Genomic DNA, 18,565 nt, shown 5'->3' on the forward strand with positions numbered 1-18,565 from the left:
CCCGCGTACCCCAAATCCGGCCCTGTGCTTAGTTTTATTAACGGAGCAATCAAGCTATATTGTTCGAACGCATGGTTGCTACCAAACGGAACATCCACTTGTTTATCTGAAAAAGTCCCGTTTGGTTTCGGTAGCTCCCAACTTCCCAAAAGTGCCGAAGAAGCAACATCAATACTTCTGATTAAATAAAAGAATATTTAACTTTTAATATTAAATTAAATAAAAGAATATTTAACTTTTAATATTAAATTAAATAAAAGAATATTTAACTTATATATAGTACTAATAATTGAAATAATAAATTAAATAATTTTATGTCTCTTAATTTTAGATAACAAAGGAACTTATGCAAGTTCTTAGCCAAGATAGAACTACGCAATATGGCACAAGATCACAGCATCTATTGGAACCGTCAATGCAACGTCATCTCACACATTTTTCGTTAATTACCCACGGATTTGGTTCTCCAGCTATCATGGCGGTATTGCATGCTTTTCAGGTAGTTTACCTTATGTGATTTTTCAGAGTATTATTTTAGTCCATAATCCAATTTTCAGACTTTTTTAAACGAATCTCTTAATTATTTGGACAAATTATACCCATCAAATGGCGGCGGAATGGTTACATCATCACTAGACAAAAATAAGCTCGACAATGACAAAAAATGATAAAAATAATGGCTCTTATACACTCAAGTAAAATATTGACGTAATAAATAGGCTTTTACAATTTAAAGTTAATTAGTTAAAATTATTGTACAATACAAATAAAACAAAATGTAAATTAAGAGAATTCTATCCTTTAATTATAATTACTGTAATATACATATATATATATATTAATATATACTTATTAATATATTATATTGAGGTATACAATTTTGTATATTTAAGCTTTTTAATAATTCTTGTTAGTAAATATGTTTAAATTATTTCCAGTGTTTCTACTTAATAGATTTGTTAGTAAGAATCTGTGAAGTAAATAATTCATTTGCAACTAGTACAATAAGTAGCAAAAATTAATTAATCCTTATATTCTCACATTAGATACAAATTCCACAAATAAATTGAGCCCATGGCACACACAACACAGACATATATTTACGAAATTATGAACGAAAGCATATATGTATATTTATTCCAAGAATATTTCACGTAAAGTAATACATTAAGTTCTTAGATATTGCTTAAAATTTAATTATAATTTTATGAATAAAGACACGTTTCTAAAACTAAGATTTGTGTTTACATTAAAAATATCTATATATTATACGTATAATGTATATGTATATAACTTTCAAGCTTCTTTTTAGGTATCTAATCACAACTACAACTAATACACCTCTCTTAAGGTGTAACTAACCTTGGAAGGCATTCCAACTTTAAAGTTCTTATCAAAATCGAAGAATCAATGTCTCAACCACTCATAAACATTAGTTAATAAGAATGAGGTATTCACAAGCCCTTACGAAAGCGCTACACCCGTTGCTGTCATCACAAAAGAAAGTTCTTTTCTAAATTATAGAAAATAGTATAGTTCATAGCAAAGACGCTCATATAATAAACGTAAGACTTTAATTCATACTGGGCTACAATATTTATCAATATGTAGATGCTGTATGGTCAGAAGTTGTGGCTCAGAACATTTGACGAAACGTTGGAAAAATATTGGTACCAGGAAGCGAGCTTAACAAACCGATTTCGACATTGGCAATTTAGTAAAAGAAATCTTCACATAGTAATTATAGTATATATGTAGTATGAAATTAAAGCATTTCCTTGAAAGACCTTTCAACGATATAAAAAAGCATGCAAACCATTAATTAAAAAAAAAATTATCTCTTTACTTAAAGCAGGTATATTAGAGAAGATTCATGAACCAAACATAAACTATAGGCATCAGTATTTAGTTATTGTTAAATGTATCTACAGCAGTCACGTATATGAAGGTTGGTTTAACCCATTTCGGACCACCGTGTGGTGCACTACACGACTAGCTTTAAATATTTTTAAAAAATATATAAAAGTAATTAATTCAACGTTTTTCATATTTATTATTGAGTTTGATATCTTAATAATATAAAAATATATATAAACTCATGGATGAACAGTTTTCATCCATGAGTTTACACTGCCAGACATAAAAAGTGTCCAAAAAGGGCTTTTTTTAATTAAATAAAAATTAAAACATATTGAAATAAAAACCAATTTATTTATTAAAACATGTGTTCACAAAAGGCGAAATATAATTTTCGTAATTTTTTTCGACGCCATAATAGCAGTTACTTACCACGGGATGCCAGCGAAAAAAGGCGTGTGACTAACCACACGTTGGGTCCCATAGTACTATAATGATGAAATAATGCAATATAAATTTTAGTCGTTAGGTAAAGACAAAGTGAGAGTAATCTCTCTACTAAATATTATACTCTTCTAATTTACTTAAACTTGTGCTATTTTACTATGGATAAGTTCTGTTGTCATTATTTTACTATAAATAAAATTATAATGTCGTCCCGAAGATATCTAACAAATCAGGAACTATTGCATATTATTGACATATGGACCGAACATGACACATCAGTGCTAAATGATATTCCACTACCTATTGAAATGGTGATATATTTTCCACCGGATATTGTTGCTGCTGAAGTCGACAATAAAGTGATGACCATGATGAAGTCAACAAACACTTCATACGACTTGAGCCCTTTGAATGAAGTGGGAGGTTAGTATTTTATTCTCCTTTTTTGAATTGCGTTCGTCTAATTGTGGAAGGGTATTTAGGTACTTTTGAGGTTGTATACGAATCAAATGAAGAAGATTATGGTGGTTTTGTGAAAATTCCAACATCGCATCCATTAACATTGGAACTTGAAAGATCTGTAAAAAAATATCATCTTTATAGTGATTTTAAGCCGAACTGGAAAAAGTATATATATTACCACAAATTATCAGAACATGTTTACCTTTTGAGTAATTTACTACATGTGATCCGTACGCACGCTCCCATAAAAACTCAAAATCGCCACCGCTGTACTGTTTGTACTCCGAAAGCCACAGTTTTTACATGTGAAAAATGCAATGTTCATAGTCATGTAGAAAATTGCCTTAAAATTTTCTATGAGAATAAACAATATTACATTGATCGTAAACAACGACGCATGTAAGCTTTTTTCTTTTTACATTGTACAAAACATATGTGATTATTCATAAATATTTTTTACTAATAAATACTTAAAAGGCATAAAACATTGACTTTTATACTTAAATATAGTTCATATACGTTACAATGGTACTGACTTGACCAGACCATAAAAGTAACTAAATACCATATTTGCGAACAAACCGGACAGAAAAAGATTTATACTATCAAAGGGTCCCAGCGTGTGGTTAACCATACTGCACTTTTCCGAAAACTAATTTTCGAAATAAAAATTTATTTTTGCACTATTTTTAGACTATTATTAACTAAAAATAATACCTTTTTGAAAATTTCACCATAAAATTCCAAGTTTGAAGTTTCCTGGTACTTAAGGGGTTATTGTCCTCAATCCCCAAAAAATATTTTGAACCATTCTACATTGTATTTAGTGGAGTTTTCTAGCTTAAATATATTAATATGAATATGAATATTTTTAAAAATGCTTTCTTTCTTTGTTAAGTATTTTGCTTTGTACTGACACTACAGAACTGGAACTTTATAGTTTAATATCCGTTTTACTTTAAAACAGGCACATAGATAGAAGAAAATATGTTTATAATTAGGCAGACAAATTTCAAACATGCGTTTTGCATGCATGCGCTAACCAATAAGCAAAGAATCACCCAAACTCATGCATCAGGTGTTTTGATCTTCAAATCTATGGCATTTTCGATGATGATGAAAAATATAATAAATAAAATTATGTATTGTTAAAAGTCTATATTATAAAAATCACAGAGCCAATGCGAGGGTCACTATTTATATTTTGAGTCTAATAATGAAAAAATACTTACTTGTCGTTGAAAAATGCTTTATTGTTTCGGGAAGTATTCTTCTTAATGATTAATACACTTTTGTATGCGTTCGAACCATTTGTCCAAGCATTTTTTCAAATGTTCTTCAGACACCTCCAAAATATGCTTTTTAAATGCGACAACAGCTTCTTCCGCCGATAAAAAAACGTTCTCTATCGACGTTCGGGAACAAGAATCATTGGGTGCAAAATCAAGACCGAAACCAGTACGGCGGATGCCCCATCAATTCGATTTTTTGAATGTTCACATATGCGACAACAGCTTCTTCCGCCGATAAAAAAACGTTCTCTATCGACGTTCGGGAACAAGAATCATTGGGTGCAAAATCAAGACCGAAACCAGTACGGCGGATGCCCCATCAATTCGATTTTTTGAATGTTCACATAGTTGGTTGTTAGATGAGATGTGAGAGCACTCGTGTTGTTTTGATGAAGAATGATCCGACGGCGCTTGTTTGTTTTCCGTCTTTCACTGAAGACTCCCGGTAAACAAATGGTTGTATACCATTCGGAATTGATTATTTTAATTTCGTGTGATGGTCGCCGTATAGTTGTCACATGACCAGTTTTCCGAAAAAATAAGCGACCACTTGTTACGAAGTGCTTTGAGCGCGAACAACTTTTGTTAGATTTAGTTCATTATGAACAGGAACGTAAATCCTGTTCATACGCTTATATCCATGATTTGTCGCCTGTTATAATCTTATACTCGTATACATCTTTTGAAGCACTGCCATTGTACTTCTTGAGCATTTGTGAGCACCAATTGACATGAGCGTCGTTTTGAAATTTCATCAAATGATGGGGAATGACATCCAACGAGAACAAACCTTTATCACTAATAAATGATCGTGCAATTTTATACACACTAATGGAACTATGCCTAGGGTTCCCTCAATCTCACAGTATGTCGCTTGACGATCTTGCATTATCAGGTTTTGCACAGTATTAATGTTTTCACAACGTTTTCACGTAATAATGGAACAACAACTGATTTTGGACAACCTCCAGGAATTTCGTTAGTGAGCGAACTGCGGCCGCGATTAAAATCATTGTATCAGCGTTTCATAGTGGCAAATGGGGTGACATTCATGATCAAATTAGCGACTAAGACAATTAGCAACTTTAAAAAATTTGTTTGATAACGTAAACTCTAGTTCGGAGGAGGACAATGAACTTAAAAAAGAATCTTTATTTAAAACTTTTGGTAAGTGTATATAGTAACACATGAAGCAGTATTTTAATGATACATAAATTAGTACTTTGTCCACAATTGAAGTTCTATACGAAAAGGTTTTCTCAAAACTATAAAATGTCAAAACTATATTAAGAAGTATTATTAAAGGAGACAACTCAGATTCACTGATATTGATGAGTGTAGAAAAGCAGATTATAGACTAAAACGACAGCAGAAGACCTTACATGAAACTATTTAATCTAAATCTCAGTATTTAATGATATTTAAATATCCTCATGTTTATATTGTGTAATATCCATTAACTTAATATCCATATCCATTAACATAACTTACCATTGATCTTGTTTATTTTTTTCCATTGAAAATGTTCGTTTAGGTTACATTTTATATAACTGAAACGCCTAATAATCGTATACTTTATAGTTGTAATAACCTTAACGTCAATATCAATTATGAAGTAGCGACACTCTCCTTTATCAGTGAAATACTACTGACTGTAGTTAGTGAAGGATGATTGAAGAATTTGATATTGCTACCTCCCGTATAGAAGGATTCCAAAAGTTACATAAGCTATGAAGGTGAACTATTATGATATATAGGTGAAATACTCCTGTATTTATTTAAGTTTATTGAACATCTTGGAAAAACTTTATTGATATTCCTTCTGAATTATAATGATTTTTGTTTATTTCTTTTTCTGTTTTGCTTGTTGTTTAGCTAAAAACTTTTTGCGCATTTTTGCGTATTTATTTGCCTTTTTATACCAGTTTTCATACTTATCCACAATCTATAAATATGTAAAATTAAAACATATGACTTAAAATTGGCAGTTATAATTAATAAGGAATACTTTTTGATCCAAGGGTAGTTGCGAATTTTCTCCACCAATAAAATGGTCTACAAATTCTTCAGGCTCTAAAGAAGCTTGACGTAACTCCAAACGTCTTTGGATATTAAGGGTCGTTTCCACGTTGTTTACAATTTCGCCAGAATTATAAGCCTGAAACGTTTTGGCTAAGGCTGAGTATACATAGTCATCTATCACATCTTGATCAGCTGTTTGGGAAACAAATTCTAACCAGAGAAGAAAACTGGAACCATAATCACTTTTCGGAATTAATATTATTTTTTGAAAGATTTTTTTAAATTTCGGTTTGGCAGTCCATGGGACATCACTTGTACCTAATAGCATTATTCTATCATCTTTTTTAATAGGTTTTAAAATTTTTTTTGCTATTGACTTTTGAAGCATTCTGGGATTAATTCCTTTTTGATCTTCGGGAATCTTTTTCCAAAACACTCTATGAGCATCTTCAATAAAAAGAATTGTTGGTTGAAATGCTCGGGCAACTTTCATAAGAACGTGCAAAAAGTATGGTAAATCTTCAGCGAATTGAAATATTTTCTCTGGGCTAATATTAATAAATAACGCATCTAAAAAAATATCAAGAATATATTTGATCCTGTCATCAAGAAAATAAAAATGCATGCTTCCTTACACAAGAAGATGTAGTTAACATTTTAAGATATACTTTTGAATTAAGTGGACGGTATAAACAATATACCATTAAAACGTATTGTACATGTACAAAACACATTAAAAAATATCAAAAGTTTGTGTACATATGATTTAAATGTGCAGACAAAATCGGAGTACACTATTTGTGCACATGCACACTACAAATGCATATCACATAATCGTAGTGTGCATTCCTTTCGTACATTTCAGCCAACGAAATCTGCACTAAAACTCTACACTACGATCGGTTGGTCGTAAAGTTTTGTACTTTTAGAAGTACGTAACGATTGGGAAACGTTCTTGAACTTGTTTATAAATGTTTTTTATTTTAAGTAGAAATGTAAAACGTGAATATTGAAGGATATTCCTTAAACTTAATATTGCAATAAATATAAGAATAAATATAAGAATTGAGCAATCTTTTAATATTAACAAGCTCTTATTCAAGATGTGCTCAATCTCTCAAGATAGAAGTTCGTATTTTTTATCAAAGTAACTATCTTAAAAACATATCATTAAAATCATTACTACACCTCTTTTGTGTAAGACTAAAGTTCCAAATGATTGGAATATTGGAAAATGATTGGAAAATCAAATAGCTAACTGAAATCAAAATACTGAAAACCTACCAATTTCTGAAGCAATAATTTGACTAAGAAGTTTTTTTCCAGTACTTGGTGGTCCGACAATACACAGCGATTTAGGCTTATCCACTCCGAATTCACCCATACCAAGCATACATTCTTGTATTACCATTTTTATATCACCTCTTGCAGGTCCAAGAGTGCTATAAAATATATATTTAAGAAAATTAAATACAGAATGCAAAAGTTAATCCAATTATTTGTTCAAGATAAAATTAATAAATGTGATATTCTCACTATGCTTTTTTGGATTAGGCAATTTAATGCTTATTTATATTGGCCCTTAACTTACGTTAAGTTATTCTCATCTCTTAAATCGTCAGCAACAAAATTAAACTCCGATACAAAGTTGTCGAATGTCTTATGATCAAACTTTTCAATAAGTTTAGCCTCTTTCAATTCATCATAAAGAGATTCTAATGTTCGATCTCCTGTCATATCATGCACTGCCTTTTTCTTCTTTCCTTTTCCCTTTTTCTTTTTCGGTTTTTTTGCTTTAGTCGGTCTATATTTCTTCTTGAGATCTGCTGCTAAAGCTTTTCTTAGTAACTCATATTCAATCCTGAAATAAGTATTTGATTTTATTTCGTTTTATTTCACAATGAAATGAATTTACCTCATGTATTCATCCACTAAAAGTCTTAAGTCCTTATGTATTTGACACAACTCTTTATCTGTTACCCATTCTTTAATCGCTTCATGGTGCTTATTTAAATATTCATCAATAAATTTCCAATCAGTAGAGTACTTTTCCATTATCTCTTCCATTTTTACTAAAAGATTGAAAAATATTCCATTATTCTATTGCTCAAAATAAACACATTTTATTTGAATAAATTTTAATTAACTACAGAAAAATTATGTAGTTTATAAATAGTTTTGAAAGTTTACAACTTTGCAAAAATAGAGAACAATATTCCAAATTACTGCTGATTAATCCGATTTGATTACTGTTCGACTATAAATTAGTTTGATTAAAGGACATAATACTGTCGGATTAAATAACTTTAAACATACTTTATTTGAAGAATTAATAACATAAATAATCTAATAAATTAGATTATTTTCAATCGAAAAAATAAATATCTCCAGTTTTTAGTTTTACCTGTATACTTATTGCTTGAAATTTCATAACCAATATCAACTATTCCTGCCTCTTTCATCTTCTTTCGCGCTTGTTTTTCTTTCGCTAACTTTTGTTTCTCCTTTTGTCTTTCCTGTTTTGCTTTTTCCTTTTGTTTTGCTTTTTCTTGAGCTGCATTTTTTTTATTTTTCTTCTCCGAAAATTCTATGGGTTCCATGGTTTCGTTAATTACAACTAGAACAGTACCACCCTTTAAAGCATCGGGATATGGATGAAATTCTCCGACCTTGTCATAACTAAAATTCAACACATGTACATAAATATTTATTACGTACAAACGTTCTTGCGTTAATTTATTATAAAGCTCAACTTTAACTTTGAAATTTTCTACTTACAATTCCCGAAACCAGGCACGAATGTGATCGGATATATCTTCCATTATCCACGGACTTCGCTCTTGTAATAATCTGGTATTTTCACTTTCTATAAGATTTTGGAAATCTTCATCTAGTTTTTTCTTAAGCATTTCTTTTTTATAAGTATCCATAATTGATTCTGCTCGTTCATGGGGCTTTACTAGTTTTCTTTTCAATTTCATTCCATAGATTGTTTGTTTTATTTTAATTTTTTGCCTCACTACATTTAGAGTGCTGAACTCACGCCACAATGTTTGAATTTTTAATGCAGCTTCGTCCTTCAAACGCCGTAGTTCATTTTCATCGATTTCTAAAAAAACAATGCTAATATGTTTTTAAATGTTTAACAAAATGAGTTATACCAATTTCATCCTCAGCATCTACTCCTGACTCGGTTAAGTATTTACATTCTTCTGTAGGCTTTATAAAATTGGCATTGAAAATGGTACGTTTAACGGGTATACTCATTGGGCCTTCATTATGTGAAAACGTGTATTTAACTTTATTTGGTTGCCTCACAATAAGGTATTTTTTCTTGTCGTATTTAATTGCTGCTTTATATAATCGAGCACGTCTAGCTCTCTCATGCGCTTGTATAATAATTATTGCTTCGCCAATTTTAGCTAAAATCTTACTTTGTTCGTTTAGCTTAGCTTCCTCATCCATAAATATTTTATGTTCATACAGAATATCTTGCAATTCTGGAGGTCTCCTATATAAAAACTGTGGCGAACGCCAAATTACCAAATCGTGTGGAGTTAACTTACGGGCAATAAGAGCTTTATCCATGTAAACATATTCAGAAAGCTCTAATCTTTTTAATTCTTCTTTTAACTCTATAAGTCTCCTCAATGCTGTGTCTACTAATCCGTTTATAACTTGACGCTTTTGGACTTGAAAGGTGTTGCTGTATAAATATCCCAATTTATTGACCACTTCCGTATACAAAACGTAAAGTTGAGAAAATATTTTATACGTTAGCACGGGGTCTTGAATTGGTTTCATTTTCTTAAGAACATTTTGCCGTTTAATTAAATTTTGAATATCTTTTCTGGTTGCGACCCAAAATTTATGATTAAAAGTGAACGACATTTTGAATATTTTGTTTTAAAAAATTTTCCCAAAAATATATGCCAAAAGATCGCGATTATGTTTTTTCAATAAAACAATATATAATAAACTAAATTAAAAATAAAACGTATTTTCTATTTAAATAAATTCATTTGAATCTACTTTTTCATTTTTTGATTTTTAAATTTACTAATAGTACAAAATTCGTTATCGAATATTACAAAAAATATTTTATTGTTTGACATATTTCTTACACTTATAAATTATAATTTTATGAAAATTTCTTATTACACAAAACTATGGTATACGGAAAGGCACAACAATAGCTTCTTTGTGATCTATTTTGACATCCATCAGCGCGGCTTGGGCCTTATTAACTGCGTATTTTATCTAAAGTTCAAAAATTTTATTTAAATTAACATAGTTTAGAAATTTTTTGAAAGTACCTGCAATAAATCATCCATTTTGGCCGTTTTCTTTAAAAAGTATTCAGGATTGGAAACATCTTTTAATAGACCTATGTGGAAGGAATATATGTAGAATTTCTTATGCACTAATAAACTGTAAATACATTCATATAAGTAATATAAATACAAACTTATTTTAATTTAAATAACATTTTAAAAATCGGTAATATTTTTAATACTGTACAAATTAAGGAAACGGATTTTAACATCAATCTGTAAAGGACCACACCTTCAGTATAAAATAGCAAAAGAAAAGATTTTTTTTGTTTTTAAAACAAAATATTGGATGACTCATAATTATAATTCAAAAGTTCAAATTATGAATGCATTTGTGTAGAAAGAGTATACACCATAACTAACCAGTTTGCACTTTTTCCGGATGTTGTATATTACTCCACTGTTGCTGCAGACGTTGCGAATATAATTTTATCCTATCGCTATATTCTTGATGTTCTAAATTATGGGAATCCATTGCACCAACATCTATCATATTGCTATAACAAAGTAAAATTATTGTGTAGTGATAAAATATCCAGTGAGTATTTTAGCTTACTTACATGGCCGTATTTTGCACTAAAATACGGCAAAGGGCATTTTGGTCATCTTTTTTTGGAAGTGATTGAGAGTACTCATTGCTTACAGTATGAGTGCTTGTGTGTCTCAATGCTGGACTGCTGTTTACAGGATCAGCTAAAAGATGAGTACGCTCGTTGGTTTCATACGCCTATATTACCATAAGTATGTAAAACAATTATAATAAAAACACAACAGAATATTACTTGATTATTCAAATCCTCCGAACATTGTAAACAATTACAAAGCGTAGAAAAACAGTTTATAATGGGTTGAAAATAATCCATTTATTATTAATTACGACTTCGCTTAAACAAGAAACAAATAAAAGATATAATATTGTTCTTCGCCTTTTAACTTAAACAACGTATGAATATCATATGTTTACGTATGCGTGATTCAATAACGTAATAACGTAATGATTCAAATTATTCTATGCGTATATATATATTGTGTACACATAAATCGAATTTTATTCATGTACGATGTTTACTAAACCAATTTTAAAAATATTATATTCTCACTTCATGATTAATAAATAATTGTAATAATTAAAATTAATTGTTTATTTTATAACTATTTTTTTAAATGTTTTTTTAGTGTCTTTATTTTTCTTTCTTCTTTTCTTAATGTATTCACATATCAAATTTGTTTTTGATGTGAAGTCGAATTTGATTTTATTACTATTAGGTCCACGAGTTACTCGTAATAATTTTGAGTAACACTCCAGACTTTACTCGTACATTTTATTTCAAGTAAAATTTCTGTTGATGCGTGAATCAGCTGTTTTTTCTTGAATTTAAATTTTTGTATTGGTTATTTGCGCGGCACTGATGTTCTTACCAGATTTTACACAAAACTATTCTATAAAAATCTGTATAAAGAGCGAGTTTGTACTTGTGTTTTACTACGAGCAGCTCGTGGAACAGACCTATTATAAGCTGCTAGAATGTAGTTATGCGTGGAGCATAAATGATATTCTGCATTTGCAGGACTAGCACATAGTCATACAGAAAAATGGAAATTATAAAATCGGTTCCTCTCATTACACCGATCTGAAACATATGTATGATTTTCCACGTATCATATATTTATGTCTCAGGATATTTATTTTATTAAGTTATTCAATTACATTACTCTCTGAAACTTTCAAAATCGCTCCCAGAATATAACATGTAAATAAACTGATAAAAGCTAATTTGTCAGTTCGTATTTAACAATTTAGCAAATTAGCAAGTTCTTCAACATTTTTATTTCATAAAATATTTAGCATAAAATTTTTTAATATTGAAAATGTTAGAAAACCCTACAATTTTGAATTAAAAATATTTTCCATATTGACCAATTAAGTAAAAATTATGTTGTATCACGTATTAAGAACTGTGCATTATAACTGCGGCTTAATTTTGAACATCTGTTTGGTAATAAGTCGCTTCTTACCGGATATTTATTGTTGTGGTGACTAACAATAAATTTATAATAATAAATTATGTTGTTAAAACTGTAAGCATCGAAAACTCATTAATTTACCTTAACGTACCCTCATTTACACTATTTTAACATTTCTAGCATTTATATATTTAATACTTTTCTCTTTCTGATACTGAGTCTGATATCATTCGGCTTTTGCCTACGAAAGTGGTTGCAAAGTCGCAAGTTAAAATTATCAAAAAACAAAATTGTCAATGTTGGAATCTTCCATCCATATTGCAATGCTGGCGGCGGCGGTGAACGGGTCTTATGGTGTGCCATAAGAGCGCTACAGGTAAAGTAAGCATTTATTTCACAATCATATCCTAATATTCAACATACATTGCAGGCAAAATATGACAACGTCAAAATAATAATCTACACTGGGGACATAGATAGTTCCCCTAACAACATTTTGGAAAATGTTCAAAACATATTTAATATAAGTCTAGATAAAGAAAACATAACATTTGTTTATCTCAAACGTAGACAATGGATAGAAGCAAATATGTATCCCTACTTTACGCTTCTTGGTCAAAGTATTGGATCTGTGCTTTTGGGACTAGAGGCGTTGTGCAAATTTCCTCCAGATATTTATATAGATACGATGGGATATGCTTTTACTTTACCTCTATTCCGGTATTTGGGTTCATGTAAAGTGGGTTGCTACGTACACTATCCTACTATAAGTACCGATATGTTACGCAGAGTGCAGCAAAGAGAATTTTTGCATAACAACCAAAACTATGTCGTTCGCAATCCGTTTTTAACATGGATGAAAATAACATACTACCGAATATTTGCGAAGGTTAGTTCAAACAACATTATTTTAAAATACATAATTCAAATATAAGTTAAGATTTATAGTGCAGTTGGTAAATGTTCTGAAACTATAATGGTAAATTCTTCTTGGACTGAAAATCATATCTTGGAATTGTGGGATGCCCCATTCAAAACACATCGTGTCTATCCGCCTTGTGAAGTAAATCATATTAAAAATTTACCTTACGCTGGTAATCCTGATGAAATCATTATCTTATCAGTTGGCCAGTTCCGTCCTGAAAAAGATCATCCTCTTCAATTACAAGCTATGTATGAGCTCAGGACACTATTGGCACGTAACGAAGCTTTGTGGAATAAAATAAAACTCATTATTGTAGGATCATGCAGAAATGAGGAAGATTACGACCGTTTAAAAAATATGCAAGATTTATCAAAACATTTATCCTTGGAAAATTCTGTTGAATTCAAAGTAAATGTTCCATATAATGAGTTATTGCAGTTATATAAGAGGGCGAAAATTGGTATTCATACTATGTGGAATGAGCACTTTGGAATTGGTATAGTCGAATGTATGGCTGCTGGCATTATAATGGTAGCTCACAGATCGGGAGGTCCCCTGTTGGATATCATAGAAACATCAGAAGGATGTCAAAATGGATACTTAGCTGCTGATGCAGTGGAATATGCTAACTGCATATTGAGCATTATATACAATTCAAAAGAAGAAAACGATGCGATTCAGAATGCAGCTATGTAAGTTATTTTTGTTACGCTCAGAACAATGAATTTATTGCCTTTAACTTTTTTAATTTATTTGCAGCTCATCCGTAGAAAGATTTTCGGAAAAAGAATTTGAAATAAATTTTCTTCGTGCAATAACCCCAATTTTTAACAAAATAACTTAAATATTCATAATCATATATATTCATAAAAATAAATAAAATTTGCTAATGAAAGCGTTTCAGGAATTTATTATTGTTGCAAATAGCTAAATTTTATTTTAAACTTTCTACAAAACACTAAATCTTAGATTTTTTGTTTTTAATATTATAAGAATGAAATATTTATTTAATTGTTATAAAAAGTATAACAATTCTCATACTACTTGCTTATACAAATGATATTCCAGGATTGAAATCCATTTTATTATCCCAGTACGCTTACGACACGTGCAATCTGTACTCTGATGTATGTTAAGAGAACTAATATTTTTTTTAAGTCTCTAAAGGTGTCATTGGTGATGTAGTAAACTACAAAACAAATGAGATTTTTATTTCTCGTAAGCATCATTAGAACCCAAAAGCTTTAACAGTTCAAAATGCCAGCAACAGAGAAAATACTTCAAAAGTATTGGGTTTCACAATAAATTTGTTGCAGATTGTCAGGTTCTTTTAGTATATATCAAATAAGGTGCACTCATTGGAAAGATTGCAGGTGTTTCAGTAATTCACAGTATTACTGAAACAAAGCCTGTTATCCCCAATCACTATAGTATATTCAATAGAGATTGAAACCAATATACATATTTGTTAAAATGCGATTGTCTTGTAGATAATTTTAAAACAAAAAAAAAACATAAAGAAATGATATCATATTTTCAGAAACATAATAATGGGATTCATACAGCTTCGTAAATTTCTCTTAAGAGATTTTCCTAAGGTGAATGAGTAACCCTCTAGAAAAAATTTCGCAAAAGTTTCTGAATGCAGTTAGTTTCATTTCTTTTATTAAAGGAATTGATGCTTAGTAATTTTGTGGAAAAAATAAAATCATTAATACAATATACTCCTTTATATTTTTAGACGCTGAAAAAGATGATGAATTCCTTAAAGATGTCAAATCTCAGGAATTACAGATGCTTGACGATTGAGTAACATCCATTCGCAATTTAGTACCAAAATTAACTCATTTCATCCCGAAAATTTATCAAACCTTGAAGAAAAAAATTTTTAAAAAAATGTTTCAATCATTTTCTTCTGCTCCTTTGATATGTCGTACTTAGCGGAAACTGTAAGTCTACCAATTTTGTAAAATTTACGAAGTTGCATGAATCCCTGTTTTTCACTGTGGTTTTTATTAAATTCAATTTCATCATATATCAATTAAATTATATATTAAATTATTAAATAGTCAAATTATAACTTTGTTAAATTTTAAAATGGAAAAAAAAATTATGATATTTTGCTACACTGAATAAATAACCGACGGTTTGATTAATATATTAGAAAGCGTAAGATTTCAAGCACAAATTCAAAACATTTAGGCACCTGTTAGTGTTAAGGCTCAGTTAGACGGTAGGTACCGTAAGAGATTAATTCGAAGCGAAATGCACAACCAATACATTTCGCTTTGAAATAATTTCTTACGTTACCTTCCGTCTAACTGAGCCTTTAAAATCAAATAAAATTAGATAATTAAGATTTAAAAGACTTTTCAATGTGTTCACACAAATCTAAGGCGTTTGTGGAATTAAATTATGGTATTTCACCTGTAATCAATAATCAATCAATGGAACGAAATCAGAGAAATTATTTAATAAATATTTTATTATTAAGCGAAATGAACAATATATAACAGGTTATTAAAAATTAAGGCGATACTAGTATAATATATAATATTGTTTGATTTAAGATATTATATGGAAATCATGTGTATTAAGAAAGTAATTTATAAATAAAACTGTCATATCTATTAATTTGTAATTCCAAAAGAATTGTCAGTTTGACAGACCACTTATACAAACCACTTGTGCTCAGTGAATTTCGTAGTTCATCATGGGTTTTATTTCTACTGTAATTTGTCTTTTGTCAATTATTTCTTTGGGAACAGTAAATAAACAAATTAAATTATAATCGAATCCATTTTTACATTAAAATTTTTCATTAGTGTTATCTTGAATACGATGGGTGGATAAATATCGAGCTTCGTCATGCACTTGATTCTGTTAATTCTGAAAGCTTTTCGTATCGTGGAAATGTAACTATACCTAGTTTAAATTCAGGATTGTCTAACATTTTGCAAGATGCTCTTACTGACAAAGAATATCAAAACCTAAAGGTAATTCAATTAACTTGATATAATATATATGAAACATCATATTTACAGGCCCTTGCTAAAAAAAATATGTTTTACCGTCTAAGTGCTACGGTCGTTTACGCAAACGGAGTAAAGCAAACTTATATGACCTCAACCAAAGCATGTAGTCTTTTAGCAGCGCAACTTAATGACATTCTCTGGGTTTCGATAGATGGGTCTGGATTTGTAACTGCAGTTTCCCAAACTGTGGGTTCTTCGGCCACCGATGATTGTTCTAATTTCGAACTGCCGATATCTGAACTAGAAGATTTTAATACCGACGTGTTAATCAAACATACAGAATTAGCACCAGTTCCTGATACTGCTAGTTTTATACAAAAAGTTGAACGCGAACGAGAAGCTCGTGAGAGAGGCGAAGTTCGTGACAATCGTGGCTTTTTTGCGAAATACGTAAGACATATTTGCATTTATAAACTAAATCCTAACTTTGTGCAATTTCAGTGGATGTATATTGTTCCAGTCCTACTATTAGTATTTATATCAGGAGCTACAAATCAAGACAACGCAAAATAATATTATTTATTTTATTTCAGTAATATTTAACAATAAACTTAAAAATTTATGTATGCTTATTTATTTCACTGTTCGGACTTTTGCAAGAGTTTCGCAACCATTTGGTCTTCTTTGGATTTTCGCCTGGCTTCCTTTTGTTTTTTCTTGTCCTCTTTCTCTTTTTGTTCCAACATTTCTTTAAATCTATCATCGCGGGGGTCCAACTTAAAACCAAAATGACGACGAACTTCTTCAATAAGTCGTTCCTTACGATCCTTCGCTGCTTGCATTTCAGCTTCTTTTTTAGCTATTTTTGCGTTTAACTCTTTTTTCCATTGATCAAGTTTCACTAATTTTTTAGCGATTTCGTCCTCCCGTTTCTGAATTTTTTCCGTTTTTGCCAGTTTCTCTTCATTCACTTTAGCTATCATCTGTTGGAGAGTATAAGGATGAGCAGCTTTTTCATATTTGTTTTTAGCGGCTAAATCTTCCTTTGTATTAAAACAAATCCGGGGATCAATACCACTTTGGGATCCATATTTTCCAAATATTTTGCGTTGGTATTTTTCTGATAAGTGAATCCATGATTGTGGTTCTTGATAGGGTATTTTTTCATTTAACATGTTCCTATGTTGTGCTAATAACCTCGATTTGTTAAATTTCTTCGGATTTACAGGAATTTCCACAATTTCTTCCATGAACGATGGAGGTTGTTCAGGTTCTTCATTTTCATCGTTTAGGCTCTTAGCTTTAGTAGCAAATGTATTTTTGTAACTCCCAAACACCATTCCACGAAATAGTACATTGTTTCTACAAGGAATCGCTGCAATCATTATTTCTCTTTTAAATACTTTTGTTAAGTAACCTCACTATTTTTTTAATATAATTTATCCACAATTTAGGTTCCACAAATGTCAAATGTTGATATACCAGCAGTAAATTAAACATCTTTCCTTGTGTACATAAGCATAAAGTTATAATTAATATGATTCTATTCTATTATTACAAATAGAATGTTTCTTTTCGAATTCATTAAAAAAATTTTTTTTTATACGTTTTGGAATAAACAAAACTAAATATTTTAGTCAATATGGGACAGTACGGATATATATTAATTGAGAAACAGTTAATATAATTTTTTTTTCGTTTGTTTCGAACATTTCCATTACAATAGCTGTGCTTCAGCAAACAATTGTAATTGAAAGTAATTGGCAACGCATCAATCATGTCAACCAAAGAATACCTTACAAGAACGGCAACTCCATTGTGAACTAAAATTTGTTTTTTCGCACAACAACAATTTGCCGTAGAGCTCTTGAAAGTGTTAGTGAAAAGTGCACTAACACCAGCTGAAATCCCTGAAATTTTTCACCTTTTCACCTTTTTCCGATGCTTCGAGTACTTTTGAGAACGAAATATTTCAAAAAGTTTACCATGAAGAGTGTAAGAAAGAGTGTGGTTTTGTTTTTTGGTTTTGATTTTTTGAGAGTAATATAAAATTTCGTTGCGCCAAATCATACAAAATTTACTGCGCAAATATTTAACAAAAAGTTGTTAAAATTTTGCAAACACTTTAATAGCAGTTACCAAAAAGTAGGTATAGCACAATTTTTATACCAAAAATTAAAAAATATACGTCCATATGTTTGCTGTCAAAACTGCAAAACAGACAGTATTTTAACTCTTTTTATAAGGGTACGCATGTATATCCTGTTAAAATTTTTTAATAGGGTT

At 30.2% G+C, this 18,565-nt stretch overlaps 6 protein-coding genes across 8 annotated transcripts in view; 3 read left to right on the forward strand and 3 right to left on the reverse strand.

Annotated features, from left to right (window-relative positions):
• LOC119669824 (transcription factor AP-2-epsilon) overlaps positions 1–750 on the forward strand; it is a 49,067-nt gene extending 48,317 nt beyond the window's left edge. For both annotated transcript variants that reach the window (XM_038079852.1, XM_038079853.1), the window contains exons 7-8: positions 332–499; positions 558–750. In XM_038079852.1, the coding sequence (XP_037935780.1) occupies positions 332–499; positions 558–668 (279 nt within the window). In that variant the 3' untranslated portion in view covers positions 669–750. The remainder of the gene's footprint in view (positions 1–331; positions 500–557) is intronic.
• Positions 751–5,831: 5,081 nt separating this feature from the next.
• Positions 5,832–10,049, reverse strand: LOC119669823 (IQ and AAA domain-containing protein 1-like). Its single transcript, XM_038079851.1, has 8 exons — positions 9,242–10,049; positions 8,859–9,189; positions 8,485–8,759; positions 7,996–8,152; positions 7,672–7,941; positions 7,365–7,522; positions 6,067–6,650; positions 5,832–6,003 (listed from the first exon to the last, which is right to left on the reverse strand). The coding sequence occupies exons 1-8, from the start codon at positions 9,969–9,971 to the stop codon at positions 5,902–5,904; spliced, it is 2,607 nt and encodes an 868-aa protein (XP_037935779.1). The 5' UTR covers positions 9,972–10,049; the 3' UTR covers positions 5,832–5,901.
• A 116-nt stretch (positions 10,050–10,165) lies between these two features.
• LOC119669826 lies at positions 10,166–11,355 on the reverse strand. The gene is made up of 5 exons (XM_038079854.1): positions 11,197–11,355; positions 10,975–11,141; positions 10,778–10,911; positions 10,397–10,467; positions 10,166–10,340 (listed from the first exon to the last, which is right to left on the reverse strand). Exons 1-5 carry the CDS (start codon positions 11,275–11,277, stop codon positions 10,248–10,250), a joined length of 546 nt encoding a protein of 181 aa, XP_037935782.1. The 5' UTR covers positions 11,278–11,355; the 3' UTR covers positions 10,166–10,247.
• A 1,040-nt stretch (positions 11,356–12,395) lies between these two features.
• LOC119672400 (GDP-Man:Man(3)GlcNAc(2)-PP-Dol alpha-1,2-mannosyltransferase) lies at positions 12,396–14,170 on the forward strand. Its single transcript, XM_038083436.1, has 5 exons — positions 12,396–12,493; positions 12,560–12,755; positions 12,810–13,268; positions 13,320–13,996; positions 14,064–14,170. Exons 1-5 carry the CDS (start codon positions 12,480–12,482, stop codon positions 14,146–14,148), a joined length of 1,431 nt encoding a protein of 476 aa, XP_037939364.1. The 5' UTR covers positions 12,396–12,479; the 3' UTR covers positions 14,149–14,170.
• Positions 14,171–15,956: 1,786 nt separating this feature from the next.
• LOC119669844 (ER membrane protein complex subunit 10) lies at positions 15,957–16,901 on the forward strand. The gene is made up of 4 exons (XM_038079875.1): positions 15,957–16,071; positions 16,130–16,300; positions 16,349–16,729; positions 16,781–16,901. The coding sequence occupies exons 1-4, from the start codon at positions 16,018–16,020 to the stop codon at positions 16,850–16,852; spliced, it is 678 nt and encodes a 225-aa protein (XP_037935803.1). The 5' UTR covers positions 15,957–16,017; the 3' UTR covers positions 16,853–16,901.
• On the reverse strand, positions 16,850–17,830 carry LOC119669843 (growth arrest and DNA damage-inducible proteins-interacting protein 1). Of its 2 annotated transcripts, none has more exons than XM_038079873.1 (2): positions 17,697–17,830; positions 16,850–17,641 (listed from the first exon to the last, which is right to left on the reverse strand). In XM_038079873.1, the coding sequence occupies exons 1-2, from the start codon at positions 17,777–17,779 to the stop codon at positions 16,918–16,920; spliced, it is 807 nt and encodes a 268-aa protein (XP_037935801.1). In that variant the 5' UTR covers positions 17,780–17,830; the 3' UTR covers positions 16,850–16,917. The 2 variants fall into 2 exon arrangements, with proteins under 2 accessions (XP_037935801.1, XP_037935802.1); XM_038079874.1 differs by having other exon boundaries at positions 17,702–17,790.
• Positions 17,831–18,565: the final 735 nt, after the last annotated feature.

Source organism: Teleopsis dalmanni, chromosome 1, assembly GCF_002237135.1.
Source record: "Teleopsis dalmanni isolate 2A chromosome 1, ASM223713v2, whole genome shotgun sequence".
NCBI classification, from domain to species: Eukaryota; Metazoa; Arthropoda; class Insecta; order Diptera; family Diopsidae; genus Teleopsis; species Teleopsis dalmanni.